The sequence below is a fragment of the Giraffa tippelskirchi genome, chromosome X (assembly GCF_054371585.1).
Source record: "Giraffa tippelskirchi isolate mGirTip1 chromosome X, T2T-mGirTip1v1.2.pri, whole genome shotgun sequence".
In the NCBI taxonomy this organism is placed as follows: Eukaryota; Metazoa; Chordata; class Mammalia; order Artiodactyla; family Giraffidae; genus Giraffa; species Giraffa tippelskirchi.
The window spans coordinates 103,015,766-103,029,792 of record NC_137289.1 but is presented as its reverse complement, the minus strand read 5'-3'; the positions used below and the strand labels follow the sequence as shown (position 1 = coordinate 103,029,792).

At 43.6% G+C, this 14,027-nt stretch overlaps 1 protein-coding gene across 2 annotated transcripts in view; it reads left to right on the top strand.

Moving 5' to 3' along the window:
- The window catches only part of MSN (moesin), a 70,400-nt gene extending 57,171 nt beyond the window's left edge, over positions 1–13,229 (top strand). For both annotated transcript variants that reach the window (XM_081565544.1, XM_081565543.1), the window contains 9 exons: positions 1,278–1,361; positions 2,046–2,192; positions 3,616–3,712; positions 5,406–5,569; positions 7,995–8,125; positions 8,390–8,550; positions 9,756–9,848; positions 10,194–10,418; positions 11,002–13,229. In XM_081565544.1, the coding sequence (XP_081421670.1) occupies positions 1,278–1,361; positions 2,046–2,192; positions 3,616–3,712; positions 5,406–5,569; positions 7,995–8,125; positions 8,390–8,550; positions 9,756–9,848; positions 10,194–10,418; positions 11,002–11,166 (1,267 nt within the window). In that variant the 3' untranslated portion in view covers positions 11,167–13,229. The remainder of the gene's footprint in view (positions 1–1,277; positions 1,362–2,045; positions 2,193–3,615; positions 3,713–5,405; positions 5,570–7,994; positions 8,126–8,389; positions 8,551–9,755; positions 9,849–10,193; positions 10,419–11,001) is intronic.
- Positions 13,230–14,027: the final 798 nt, after the last annotated feature.

Here is a 14,027-nt window from a genome sequence, read left to right as displayed (position 1 = left end):
GAGCTCTGGCCCAAAGCTGATTGATTCCTGTTATATAGGAGTTGCCAGATCTGTCCCTCTCCACTAGGATCTGTCTGAAGACCATGTTATGATGCTCAGACAGACACACTTGCATATGGCACCATACTGTTCTTATTTCTCTGGTTCTCAAAATAAAACACTTTTTCCCCTCCTCTGTTTGCCTATTACAAGACTTCATTACCCTGGAAACAGGTGCTTATACTGAGAACCAGAAATGGATTGCTTCTCCTTGCCCCAGTTCCATTCTCTTGATCCTTTTCACTGATTTAGACCTCTTATATCAGAGGTTCATTGGAGTGAGAAATACTTAAACCAGGGACATGGGGAGCTCAAAACAGTCTTTTAATATTGATACCCAGTGTACAGAGATTTCTCCATTTGTAAGCTTCAAAACTGAACATTCTCAAACTCTGATTATTTTTATTTTAGCATCACAACAACACACAGAATGAATAAGGCAGGCATAATCCTTATTTCCTGGCTAAGGAAATAGAGATGCAGAGGTACTCACTCTGACCTGCTGAATCTCCCACAGCTCATTTGCAGCAACCTGGAACCCTAGTCTCTTGATTTTTTTAAAACCCTACTGCATACAGTCACTATTTTATATAGGCTTTTAAATTGAAAGGAAAATTATGCTTCATTCCAGTAACCTCATTCCCAGTGGAGCTATGGCAAATGTACAACTCACCTGAAGGTATTAGGGATAGTGGTTGTGCCCTGGAACTCTACATGAGTCAGTCACTGCTATAATGTCTGAAACAGCATATTTAAAGCAAGCCCTGTTTATGATCTAGTAGATCTGGGAGTTATTGTAATGATATAATTACAACTGGGCCCATTTTACAGATAATAACAGTTGAACCTGTTAGTTTTCCCCTAAACCATTTGGACTCAGTTCTCTCTTCCATAGCCACAGGCTATGTAATCTTATCCCTGAGCAGTAGTCTCACAAATGCAAACTATTGGCCCCACAGAGATCTAGGAGAGAGCATGCATGCCTCCACGAGGCCCATCCCTCCTCTTAGTCCCACAAATCAGCACAGACTGTTAATATGTTACTGCTTTGCTTGGTGACCACAGCACATTATTGGATTTTCTGGTTAAAGGTACAAAGGAAGGTGTTCCCATTGTCTTTCTTGGTCACCCATTCTGTATGTCTCATACCCCTCAGGCAGTTCCCTGTGTCTAGTTAATACCTCCTGCTGTAATTTCAGTCTGCTTCTGGTGTAACTGACCCCACATCGTCTTTCTAGGGTCCTGGAGCAGCACAAGCTTAACAAGGACCAGTGGGAGGAAAGGATCCAGGTGTGGCATGAGGAGCACCGGGGCATGCTCAGGTAAGCCTACCCTAGGAACTATGCCCTTGCAAGGAGAATAAGAGTTGGTTCAGCAGGGAAGAAGAGGCCGAGGCTAGGAACACTGGAGGATGTTGGAGAGAGACAGAAATGCAGTTTACAAGAAGAAATTAGAAATGGAAGGCAAATCAGCGGCATTATAAAATTGTGCTTTTTGTGGATGATGGGAGCTGATAGCCCAGATCAGGCGATCCTGAGATTCCCTCCCCTAGGGAGTTTCTGAGTCACCAGGGCCCCTCTCCAAGAATGAAATGAGGAAGAATCTTTATGAACATGGCATACCATTTGGGAGATGTCTAATTGAAGAACGAATCTTTTCATTTTATCATCACCATCTCGTTTGGACTCTGCTAATAATGTGCCTGTGTAAGAGGCTTCTGTGATAGCTAATATGCCAAAGGTCAGCAAGAGTCAGCCCACCTTTATTCCCCTTGGGAATCTCAGACCTTAGGCTCCTGTGAGCATGTTTTGGCAAAAGTCATGTTTTGCTGTGTTAACCATCATCTGCTCACCTTCCATCCTCTTTCCAACCCCTTATGGCAAGATTCTTGTCAGAAGTGGAGAGCAAGTAGGCTTTCTGTCTCCCTGGGTCTGATTCATAGGCTCCCTCCCCTTTATTACTTGCCCCTTCCACCCCCTGGCACTGACCTCCGCTCTGTTGTTTAGGGAGGATGCTGTCCTGGAATATCTGAAGATTGCCCAGGATCTGGAGATGTATGGTGTGAACTACTTCAGCATCAAGAACAAGAAAGGCTCAGAGCTATGGCTGGGGGTGGATGCCCTGGGTCTCAACATCTATGAGCAGAATGACAGGTATAGTTCAGAGTTCACTTTTGAACTTTTTATTTTGTATTAGGGTATAACCAATTAATAAACAATGTTGTGATACTTTCAGGTGAGCAGTAAAGGGACTCAGCCATATATATACATGTATTTATTCTCCCCCAAACTCCTTTCCCATCCAGGATGCCACATAACATTGAGCAGAGTTCCATGTTCTATACAGTAGGTCTTTGTTGGTTATCCATTTCAAACATAGCAGTGTGTATATGTCCATGCCAAACTCCCTAACTATCCCTCCCCCCTGTCCTTCCCCTCTAAGAACCATAAGTTCATTTTCTAAGTCTGTGAATCTGTTTCTGTTTCGTAAGTAAGTTCATTTGTATCATTTCTTTTTAGATTCCACATCTAAAAGATATCATACGATATTGCTCAGCTTGCTTACTTTTTTGGGCTACTTTGACACCTAGGACTTAACAAAGTATGATTATACTTCCTGGGTCCCACCTGTATCATTCTTTTTTCTACCTAGATTAGACCAGCCCAGATGATCACACAACCTCCCTCAGGCCTCTAAATCTTGCATTGAGTAGACTTTCACTGTCCACTGTGGTAGCTTCTGGCCACATGTAGCTGTTGAGCACTTGAAATGTGGCTGGTCTAAATTGAGATGTGCTATAAGTATAAACTACACTGAAGACTTAGTGTGAAAAACAATATAAAATGTCTCATTAATGTATTTTAAATATTCATTTACATGTTCATGAACATTTACATGTCCAAAATACATGATAGTATTTTGCATATACTGGGTTAAGTGAACTGTTGTTATAGTTAATTCTACCCTGTTTATTTTACTTACATGTGGCTACTAGAAAATTTTAAATTGCATGTGTGATAATTTATATTTCTGTTGGATAGCACTGGTTTAAAACCCACCTTGTTAGGATTTGTAATTAATCTCACTTCATATGATGATTCAATACTTTTTGACCTATAATCCCTCTTGCTACAGCCTTATCTCACTAGCTTATTTTTTTTCCCTTGGTTTCCTCTTGATGAGTATAAAGATCAGTATATTATTGTTTTGTGTAACTTCTGAGTCTTGGAACTCATTATTTACTGTCCTCTCAGATTTTACAACCTTGAGTAGAAGAGATCCAGTGAAGTAAGGATGGCGATTCTTTGAGAGATTGTTACAAGGTCCATGCCTCAACAAAAAACAAAGCAAACCTTAGTTGTTGGGACAAGGGATATGTTTATTATAGTATCAGAAAGTCCTTTGTGAACTCTCAGTGCTGGCAGCTGACCTGGTGGCATGTGATGATACTGGCTGAGCTGGCAATGAATCTGTCTCCTTAAGGGAGAAGTTGGTGGTGGGGAGGGCAAGGCACTAACCCTGTATGTCCTTCTTGCCTTGCGTTTGTCCTAATGCTCTTGGTATCCATTTTTACAGGCTGACTCCTAAGATAGGCTTCCCCTGGAGTGAAATCAGGAACATCTCTTTCAATGACAAGAAATTTGTCATCAAGCCCATTGACAAAAAAGCCCCGGTAAGTGACTCCTCCCACTGGCCAAGGCCTAGGTAATGGTCACACTGGCCAAGGCCTACATAATGCTAGAAGCAATCATGTCATTGATATTTCTCTCCTTTCTCTGGATTTTTGTGTATGTTGATGGGAATAGGAGGCACCAAAGGTGATTGGCAATGAAAAAGGATGTTGATGCCAATAAATGGTCAGGAGGCATCCTGTAACTGGTGCTACCCTGCTAACTGTGTCTCAGGAGAAGCATGGATTAGGGAGAACCCCAGGCAGTCTAAGTTCTGCCTGTTAGCCATTGTCTTTTACTTCCCCAAGGCTCTGGGATAGAAACAGAGTACATCTTATCTTTTAAAGCTTCTAGGCTTAAAAAGTAGAAATTGTTCATGTACTTGATTTATCTCTAATTGTGGAGAAAGGAGAGAGGCAGGAGAAGTCCAGATCCAAATGTTGTTCTTTTTGTTATAACTTTGCTGCTGTCCTCTTAAGACTTGTCTCCAGAGCAATCCAAATACAAAAGAATGCTTTGAGTTCAGTCATTCCTCTAACGTGATTACCACACCTGTCACCTGTAGTTGCCTGTGGCTGACAAGACTGAAAAACTGGGGATTGGGAATACGATAGAAAATTGTGATGAGAGTCTCCTCTTTTGATGTTCCTCATGTCCAGCAAAGGCCAGTGGCCATGCTGAACCAGACCCTTCTCATGAGGTCTCAACCTTCTTCTAGCTTTGAGGTCTCTGAACTTTCCCTGCCAAGAACTTTATGCATATTGTCTCCTTAAACCCTCAATGATATTGTCAGGTAGGTAATGGCATTCCTATTTTATAAGTGATGAAATTGAGTTTCAGAGGGATGGAGTGATTTGCCCAAGATCCCACAGCTAAAATGGTAGAGCTGGGATTTATACCTAGGTTGTTTGACCTCTAGAGCTTGTGCTCCTTTTACTGCACCCCAAGCTATATGAGATGGTAGCAGTTTGGGTTCAGTGGCAGAAGAGCTGGTGGTTAGCCCATCAGCTGGTGACCTTGGTCCAGTGGTATTTGTAGTAACAAACTCCAGCTCACTGGATTTTCTTGTGTGTGTGTGTTTTTTAACTGCTGCTGTGCTCAGCTTTCATCAGAAAAAGGTAAGTAACAAAGCCAGCTGAGACCAAGGGCTTATTTAAAACACCACAACTGGGATAATTGATGTTCAGGAGACTTACATATTCATGTATGTATTTACAAATACACTGCCTTATTCCAAATAGGATTGAAGGGACTGGCTCTAAGATATGCTTTTAGAAGATATAGAACCAGTCCAGTCCACTCATACTACACTCACCAGGGTATTATCTAAAGATTATTGTACCTCTAAGAGAGATTCCTGAGACCCAGCAGGATATTTAATTAGCAGATGTAGTCAGTTTCTATCTTTCAACTGGATTGAGGGTATTTTAAGATGATTTTCATAAGCAAATGTTGAAAGAAATTGTGGCTTGGTAGGAAGAGCACTAGTTTTGGAGTCAAGAAGCCTGGGTTCTAGACCTGGGTCTGCCACTAACTTGCCATCTGACCCTGGGAAAATCACTTCACCACTCTGATAATTGGTCTTCCCATCTGTAATATGATTGTTTCAGTGCTTTTTAACTTAGCTTTTCAGAAGGCAGAAGCCCACCTTCATCTTTCCTTCTATACTCTTTCTGACTACTGGTTTTCTACCAGGACTTTGTTTTCTATGCTCCTCGGCTGCGGATTAACAAACGGATCTTGGCTCTATGCATGGGGAACCATGAGCTATACATGCGCCGTCGCAAGCCCGACACCATTGAAGTACAGCAGATGAAGGCACAGGCCCGGGAGGAGAAGCACCAGAAGCAGATGGAACGGTAGGTGGTGTGGAACTGAAGTGGGGGCTGGGGCTATGACAAGGAAGCTTTTCAAAGGTGCCAAGCCTGCTAAAGGCAGGACATGAAGTCATCCTGGTACTGGGGGAAAGGGAGCTGTACAGAGGTGACACCCCTTCCTTTAAATCTCAGACATCCTCATCCCCAGGAATCAGGCATTTACAACCCTAGGATTTCAGAGGTTCATAGGAGAGAGGGGCATTTCATAGTTCCCCATTATCTATGACCCTCATGCCATTGCTCTTCTAGGTGGACTCTGGGTTGCTCTGGGCTGTCTGATCAGTATAGTGGTAGTAGCAAAAGGCTCCATGCACATTTAAACCTGGACTCTATAGGATCTTTTGAGTGGAATTAGACAGAGCTACCAGATTTTTCCTTCCAAAGCCCTTTTGCACTGTGGCCCCTTTGCTACTCAAAGTGCATCAAGGCTTAGCAGCATCAGCATCAACTTTGAAACTGTTTAGGAAGGCAGTATCTGAGAACTACCCCAAATGTGCTGATTCAAAATCTGCATTTTAAGATCCTAGTTAACCATTTCTTCAAAGAAGATGTGCAAATGGCCAGCAGGCGCATGAAAATACCCTTAGTTATTAGGGAAATGCAAATTGAAACCTCAGTGAGGTATTACTTCATACTCGCTAATATGGATATAATAAATGAAAACGGAAAATAACAACTGTCGGCAAGGGTGTGGAGAGATTGAAACTCATGTTCTTCACTGTTGGGAATGTAAAATGGTTCAACTGCTGTAGAAAACAATTGACAGTTCCTCAAAAACTTAAATGTAGAATTACTGTATAACTCCACAATTCCCCTCCTAGATATACGCTGAAAAAAAGAGTTGAAAACAGATGGTCAAACATGTATATGCACACACATGTCGTAGCTGTGAAATTCACAGTAGCCAAAAGGTGAAAACAGCCCAAATGTCCATCACTGAATGAATGGATAAACAAATTGTTCAGCTATCCAACAAAATATTATTCAGTCATTAAAAAGAACAAAATACTGATACATACTATAATGTGGATGAATCTCTAAAACATTATGCTAAGTGAAAGAAAGCAGACTCAAAAGGCCCTATATTGTATTATTCCATTTATATGAAATATACAGAATAGATAAACCAACTGAGACAGATGACCTATTGATGATTGTCAGGGGCTGGAGGGAAGGGAGATGTGGAGAAACTTCTTAACACCAGGTATGAGATTTTACTTTGGCATGATGAAATATTGTGCATGTATTAAATGCCACTGAATTATTTGCTTTAAATGATTAATTTTATATTATTAATATGATTATCACCTCAGTAATTTATTAAAAAAAATAAGACCCCAGGTGATTCCTGTACATGTTAAGATTTGATAGCACTGCTCTAATAGATACTCTGTCATAAAGAGTTTGGAACCTCAGGAAGCTTCTAATCTAGCAGGCTGGAAAATGACTCCATGTATGAGAGGTTAAACACCAAGGTTCACATTTATTCTGGAAAAAAAAAATGGTATGAGGGGCAGTTTACAGAACTGGTTCTGGCAGGAACCTGCCCTCCAGGACCTCACAGTCTAGTAGAAGAAAGGGGGAAAACAGTATATGCATAATTATTCAGGGCACAATGCTGTGTCATTCATTCACTCAATATATATTTATTGAGCAGCAGAAAAAAAGACAAAAAATTCTGCACTGCTCCTGTGAAGCTGTCATTCTAGTGGGAAGAGACAGGCAAATCAAATAAGCATATTATATAGTCTGTGACATGATAGGTACTATGGAGAAAAATAACAGGGTGGAGGGATATGGAGAAGGATAGGGCCAACTATTTTGAGAGAAAATACATCTAACCAAGGGAGAAAAGAAGGACTACTGGAAGAGGTGCTGGGGCAAGAAAAAGCCAATACTTATTTTAGAATTACAACAAATTTTGAGAGAAAGGAGCCTAAAGCTTAACTTCACAGGGCAGAGAACTAATGCCCTAGCCATAGGGATCACCAGACTTGAAGCACAGTGTATCAGCAGAGAGTCAAAACTTTTCTCTCTCTAACTCCATAAGGTAGACAGGGCAAGACTTATTTGGCCATCTTACACATGGGATTACTAAGAACAAGAGCAAAGAAGTGATGCAGCTAAGGTCACCCACTGGTTACTCACTGGGTAGTGGATGAGTTGAGAGTCCAGGTTGGATCTCCTGATACTGGCGCAAAGTGGCAGGGCTCTGAGCATACCAGCCCATGTGGGGCTACGATGTGAAGACAAGAGTATAGGGAGAAGGGAGAGTGATCTTGCCTCACAAGCCCCGAGTGTGTTAAATGGGTGGGGACTGAGGGATCAGGGCCAGAAGGTCTTGGGGATCCCAAGGCTTCCATGTGGCCTTGCTATATTGTTCCATCCTTTCTTTCTCCTTTCCTAGTGCTCTGCTGGAAAATGAAAAGAAAAAACGTGAGATGGCAGAAAAGGAGAAGGAGAAGATTGAACGGGAAAAGGAGGAACTGATGGAGAGGCTGAAGCAAATCGAGGAACAGACTAAGAAGGCTCAACAAGGTGAGGCTTGGAGTCATCTTGGAGACTGGATTTTCCCACAGTCTGACTGACTCTGTGAGCTGGAAACCCTTCTGTCTGAGCTGCAGACTCGGGACATATATTCAAGATGTGGCTAAAAGAATAGAGGAGTGATGAGGCAAAAGGAAGAGGGCCTAGAGCTTTTTGCCATCTGTACCTGGGGTGAAGCATTTCCAAGAAGGAAGTTAGGTGTCCCTTTTTAATCTCTGCACTCTTTACCACCTTTCCCCTTCCTTCTCTTCCCAGAACTGGAAGAACAGACCCGCAGGGCTCTTGAACTTGAACAGGAGCGAAAGCGTGCCCAGAGTGAGGCTGAAAAACTGGCCAAAGAGCGTCAAGAAGCTGAAGAGGCCAAGGAGGCCCTGTTGCAGGCCTCCCAGGACCAGAAGAAGACCCAGGAACAATTGGTAAAGCTACAAAATGGGATGGGATTATGGGATCTGAATTTTCTCTTCTTTCTACCTACTTATTCACAGCTACCTCTGTTTGCACATCTGGCTCTTTTTAGCAGAGTACTTCTCTGCAGGCTTCCAGCAGATAGTTCCTTCAGAAGCAAGATGAGAAGTCACTTTGCAAATAGTCTTCCCTAACCCTTACTTTTATTCTTTTTCTTAGCAAGTGGGGACTTGAGCTGATGACCTGACAAAGTAGAGAGGGAGGAAAGAAGTAGAGGGATTCACACTTGACTGACTAGCTATGTGTGTTACAAACTATACCAGCAACTTTTCACTTTTCCTTACTTTCTTGTTTCCTCTTCCTAGTAATCCTATGGGATTAACCCATGTGGGATAATATGCCCAGGTAGTGAAATTAGGGCTCAAAGAGGTTGAAAAGACTTGCATAGGTCACACAATTGTGACTAAGAATGAGAAGTCATTTCTGCTTCTCTTTTAAGGTTTGCTCCCTAAATCATGTGTAAAGTTGTATGTCTATACATTATTTATAGGGGAGGAGGGTGAGCATATGTACTTTCATCACAATTTCCAAGGGTTCTGTAACTCAGAATTTAAGAACCTGTGGCCCAAATTCCTTAACATATGCTCTTACTCTGTACTGTTTGGAGTGGGAGTACAGGAAACTAAAACCTAATTTTCAGTGGAAAATGTCCTCTGGGAGATTTGTCTAAGATGTTAGGGTATGCATAAGCTTTAGTCCCTTGGTCATATCACTCTGTGACACTTGAGTGTTGTTCCTGTACTTGTCCTGAGAAGATCTTAGTGGAGGCCTGAGCATTGTAGGATTACAGGAAAGGATCTGCCACTTCAGGCAGTGACACAGTGATCTCCTAAGCTTTACTGAGGCCCTAACTCTGCAGTGGGAGAGAGAAGAGAGGGGAGAGAGTGACATAAAGAAGAACCAGAGGTGACACGTTGTTTGCCTTCAAGTCTATAGTCTAGTCTAGGCAGGGAGTTAATAGGGTGCTGTAGTAGATCTGAGAATGAGAGTGTTCCCTCTGGGCTTCCTGGAGGAGGTGCGGTAAAAAGAGTCTCCAGAGCAGCATGCAAATGAAACAGGAAGTTCCCTGTTAGTTCTCAGAGGATCTGGGGTTGAAGACACTTGGGCCCTGGGGACCAGAAGGCCCACTTCTCATAAGTTTCCAATTGATCCATAGGCCTTGGAAATGGCAGAGCTGACAGCTCGGATCTCCCAGCTGGAGATGGCCCGACAAAAGAAGGAGAGTGAGGCTGTGGAATGGCAGCAGAAGGTAAGACATAGTGCCCAGGACTAAGCAGTGTGGGATGGGATATCATGTATAAGTTCTTGGATTCCTTAGGTTTGGGTTTCTTCACTTTTCCATCATTCCTTGACAGTGTGTATCATGGGAGGAGCTCAAGGCTCTCTCAAATACTTCCCAGAATTCTCCAATACCCCCAGGGAATTTGGTACAATTACTCCTATTATACAGCTGAAGAAACTCAGGATCAGTCAGGCAAAGTGACTTGAACTACCTGGTGCCTGCTTTCTTCTGGGCCATTCTAGGCACACGTAGGGATGCTGTAAGTTAACCTGGTTTGGCTGCCAGCCCTTCTCTTCCTCTGTTACTGGACAGGCTCAGATGGTACAAGAAGACTTGGAGAAGACCCGTGCAGAGCTGAAGACTGCCATGAGCACGCCTCATGTGGCAGAGCCTGCTGAAAATGAGCAGGACGAGCAGGATGAGAATGGGGCAGAGGCCAGCGCTGAACTGCGAGCTGATGCCATGGCCAAGGATCGCAGTGAGGAGGAACGTACCACTGAGGCAGAAAAGAATGAGCGTGTGCAGAAGCACCTGAAGGTATCCAGGCAGACCCAAGGGGTCATGGAGACCATGTGTATTGACTTAGTAGCCATGGCCTTCCCTAGATCATTGGGGTAGGGGAAAAGGAGAAAAACCTGTCTCAGTGCTGTGTGGGAGCTTGAGCATTTCTCAATGAGGGCTTTAATGGAGGGATCTCTCACTTATAAATCAGACTCTGAACTACCTCTTCCCCCTCTTTTTTTTTTCACTCTGTCCTCCATCCATATTCCATTTACCTCTTATATTCAGAAAATATTTAGTTGACACAATTCCTACCTGAATCTTTGATGTATTGCTCTACTCGCAGAGAATATCTGTCATCAATTGATCCACTCAGTTGGTGTCTTTTGTTTTATTCTTGCCCCACTGCAATTCTAACAGGGCTGGAAATGGCTCTCAAAAAATATGTGTGTATGTGTTTGTGTGTATAAAGGCGGGGGGCGGCGGGAGTGGAGTGGGAGGGGAGAGAGAAAGGTGAAGGAGAGGGTGGGAGGGGATAAATAAGGAAATACATTTGGTTAATAAGGGGAGGTAAAATTAGAGGAAGCCATTAACCCTTTATCCCCTTGCACCTTCACAGGCCCTCTCTTCAGAGCTGGCCAATGCCCGTGATGAGTCCAAGAAGACTGCTAATGACATGATCCATGCTGAGAACATGCGACTGGGTCGAGACAAATACAAGACCCTGCGCCAGATCCGGCAGGGCAATACTAAGCAGCGCATTGATGAGTTTGAGTCTATGTAAAGGCCACCTAGCCCCTAGGGACCCCTCCTCCCTTCTTCCTTGCTCTCACACTCCTATACTCTTGCCTAACTCACACTGTGCTGGAGCCATTAACTAGAGCAGCCCTGGAGTCACGCCAAGCATTCAGTGCAGCCATGGGACCAAACCTAGCCCCTCAATCCTTACTCACTTCCCTAGGCAGAGATATGGCCACTGTGGTGCCAATGAGATCCTCTTTTTCCTCTGTCCTTGGTGATCTAGCTTGCTAGAAGAGAATACTTTCTCAGCTCAGAGGCACTTCCCACTTGGTTTGGGAAATACCCTCACATTTAATGCTGCTCTGCAGGAGTCAAGTGTGGAGTAGGTTGAAAACTGGCCCTCACCCCTGTCCCACTACAGCCTTCATCTTCATGGTCTTGTGATTTGCAGAATTGAAGCATCACAGGTTTAGAGATGAAGGCAGGGCCCTGGCTACATGCTCTAGAATGTCAACTGCCCTAGGATTAGGCCTCCCAATGTCCATTCCTTCTAGAGTTACTTAGGCTTTGTAATGATTGGAGGCTAAAAAGATGTTTAGTCATTCTTCTCTCTACCTCCCAGATTGGGCCTGTTACAAACTCAGTCCCAATAAGCCTTGTCCCTGAGTTTAGGCACTTGTTTTTCTCTTCAAGGTGATATGGGGGAGAATATGCCTTCAGGAGGCTTCCCCAACATCCTGGAAGGCTGTTAGCACTTCTGTTCAGACATGATTGGGTAGAGAATATGCCTCTATGTTTTATGGGGGCCTAGGCTTACTTCAGGTGTGCTCTATGGGCAGAGATATCCCTTACTTATTATTCTGTGTTCCTCTTCCCTTTTGGGGACCTGCCCTTCCCCACTCCAATCCACAAATCCCCTCAGGTAGAACAGTAGGGATGATTATTCCCAAACCCAGCCAGCCACATCTAGGACTCTTACCAAGGGGAGGAAATATTCACATGGGGCTTCAGTATTTTCACCTCCAGGGGTCCCAAACCACTTCTCCCTTCAGGGCTAGTTGGGCCACAACTTCTGCTTCAGGGTCATTAAGGCCTTGGTTTGGTGAATCCTGGATCTTGATGTCAGTTGGCTCAATTGGTGAGTGTGTGGAAGAAGCCAAGTGTAGTGAGAGAAGCTCGTGGCCCAGATCCTACAGTTTACTTGAGCCCTACCAGGTGCCTAACAGCCCCTTCCCATCACCCCTCTCTAAGGTGATGATTGGATCCTGCCTCTGTGTAATAAACCTTTAACCCAGATCTTGCCACCAGCTGTGCTATCCCTTGGAGCTGTAAACCAGAGAGCTGTTAGGGGTTCTGGTCTGGTCCCTTTCACGCCCCCTCCTCTTTCTCTCAACCCAGGAGCAGCATCCTCTTCCTCTCTGTCTCATGTGTGCTCTTTTTCTTTCTCCCAGTGTTATATATTTTAGCAGCATCTAACTCAACATTGATTTCTGCATTTCTTGCTAATGCACCCTTAGAAGATACTAGTCTTGGGACAGGATCATTTTGGCCTCATTTCCTTTACCACCCCTACACCTAGGAAGCATATTTTGCCAGAAAAATTAATGTAAGAAGCTTTCAGTATTAATGATATCATCTGTCACTGTAGGTCATACAATCCTTTTTTATAGTACTTGGTATTTGGTTTTATTGTTCCCTTTTTTTCCTGCCTTCTTCTCAAAGTTCATTCCCCAAAGGGGCCCTACTGTCCTTCTATGCAGTGCCCCTAGCCCAGAGCCCATGGCTTTGATCCCTCCATCCCCTTGCGTTCTGCTTGACTTCGGGAAGTCTTATGTGCATTGCTGTGTATTATATTGACACTCTCTTGGTGATGTGCCCTATATTTGCTAAATTCAAACCTGGAATTATGGGGCAATCCAGCTGCCTTAAAGGTAGTATACCACCCCACCACCATCCCCCTCCCCACCGGGGGAAGCTGGGGAGAAAATTAGATTTTATATTCAGGTTTTTTGTGTGTCTTTTGGGGTTTTTTTAAATTTGTTTTTGGAGGGGTTTATGCTTAACCCATGTTCTATTTCAGTGCCAATAAAATTTAGGAAGACTTCACTATGATTTAATCTTTCTTTGCGGCATCATTGGATGACTGTAAGATACTTTAATGTAATTTCCACTCTATGAACCACTTTTCTATCCCTGGTCTCTTTTCATTCTCACTTCATTCCTGTTGGGAGCGGATATGACTATCCATCCTCATTTTATAGAGGAAGGAATGAACTTGAAAAAATAGAAGAGTAGAATAACTGCCCAAGGACACAGGACTGTATGAATTAGTAGCCTGTGCCCTTTCCATAGTCCTAGGCCAATTTTTCCGATGTAGATGGGCCCTGCATTGACCATGTGGTGCTCCTGGGTTTGTTTGGCTCTGGGGCTGCTTGTAAGGGGTGGTTTATATCTCTGGACTCCTCCTGGGGTGGTCAGGCCCTTTCCTGCCTCCTTGTCAGGAATGCCTCCAAGCTTGCTCACCTCCTGCTACCCTCACTTCTTGTGGTGTCAGTGAAGGTCAGAGAAATTACCTTGAGTTGAACCCTGTTGTAGAAGATAGTGGGAAGTGGAGTATGAAATGAGAATGGAGAATATATGTATGTACAAAAGCTGTTAGGCAGTACTTTATGGTTTATAAAACATGTCAATTTTGTAGCCTTGCTATGATTGTCCCAGTTTTACAGATGAGGAAACTGAGACTCAGATAAGCCTTCTAGGTTTTCTTGGACCTGGCATACTCTCACTTACCTGTTCCCTTCTTGGTGAGCCAACATGTGCAAGGAAAAGCAAATTATGTATTATGTGAGCTTTAAAACCTTACAACAACCCTTTGAGGCAGTGGCTCTCAAACTTGTCTGCATA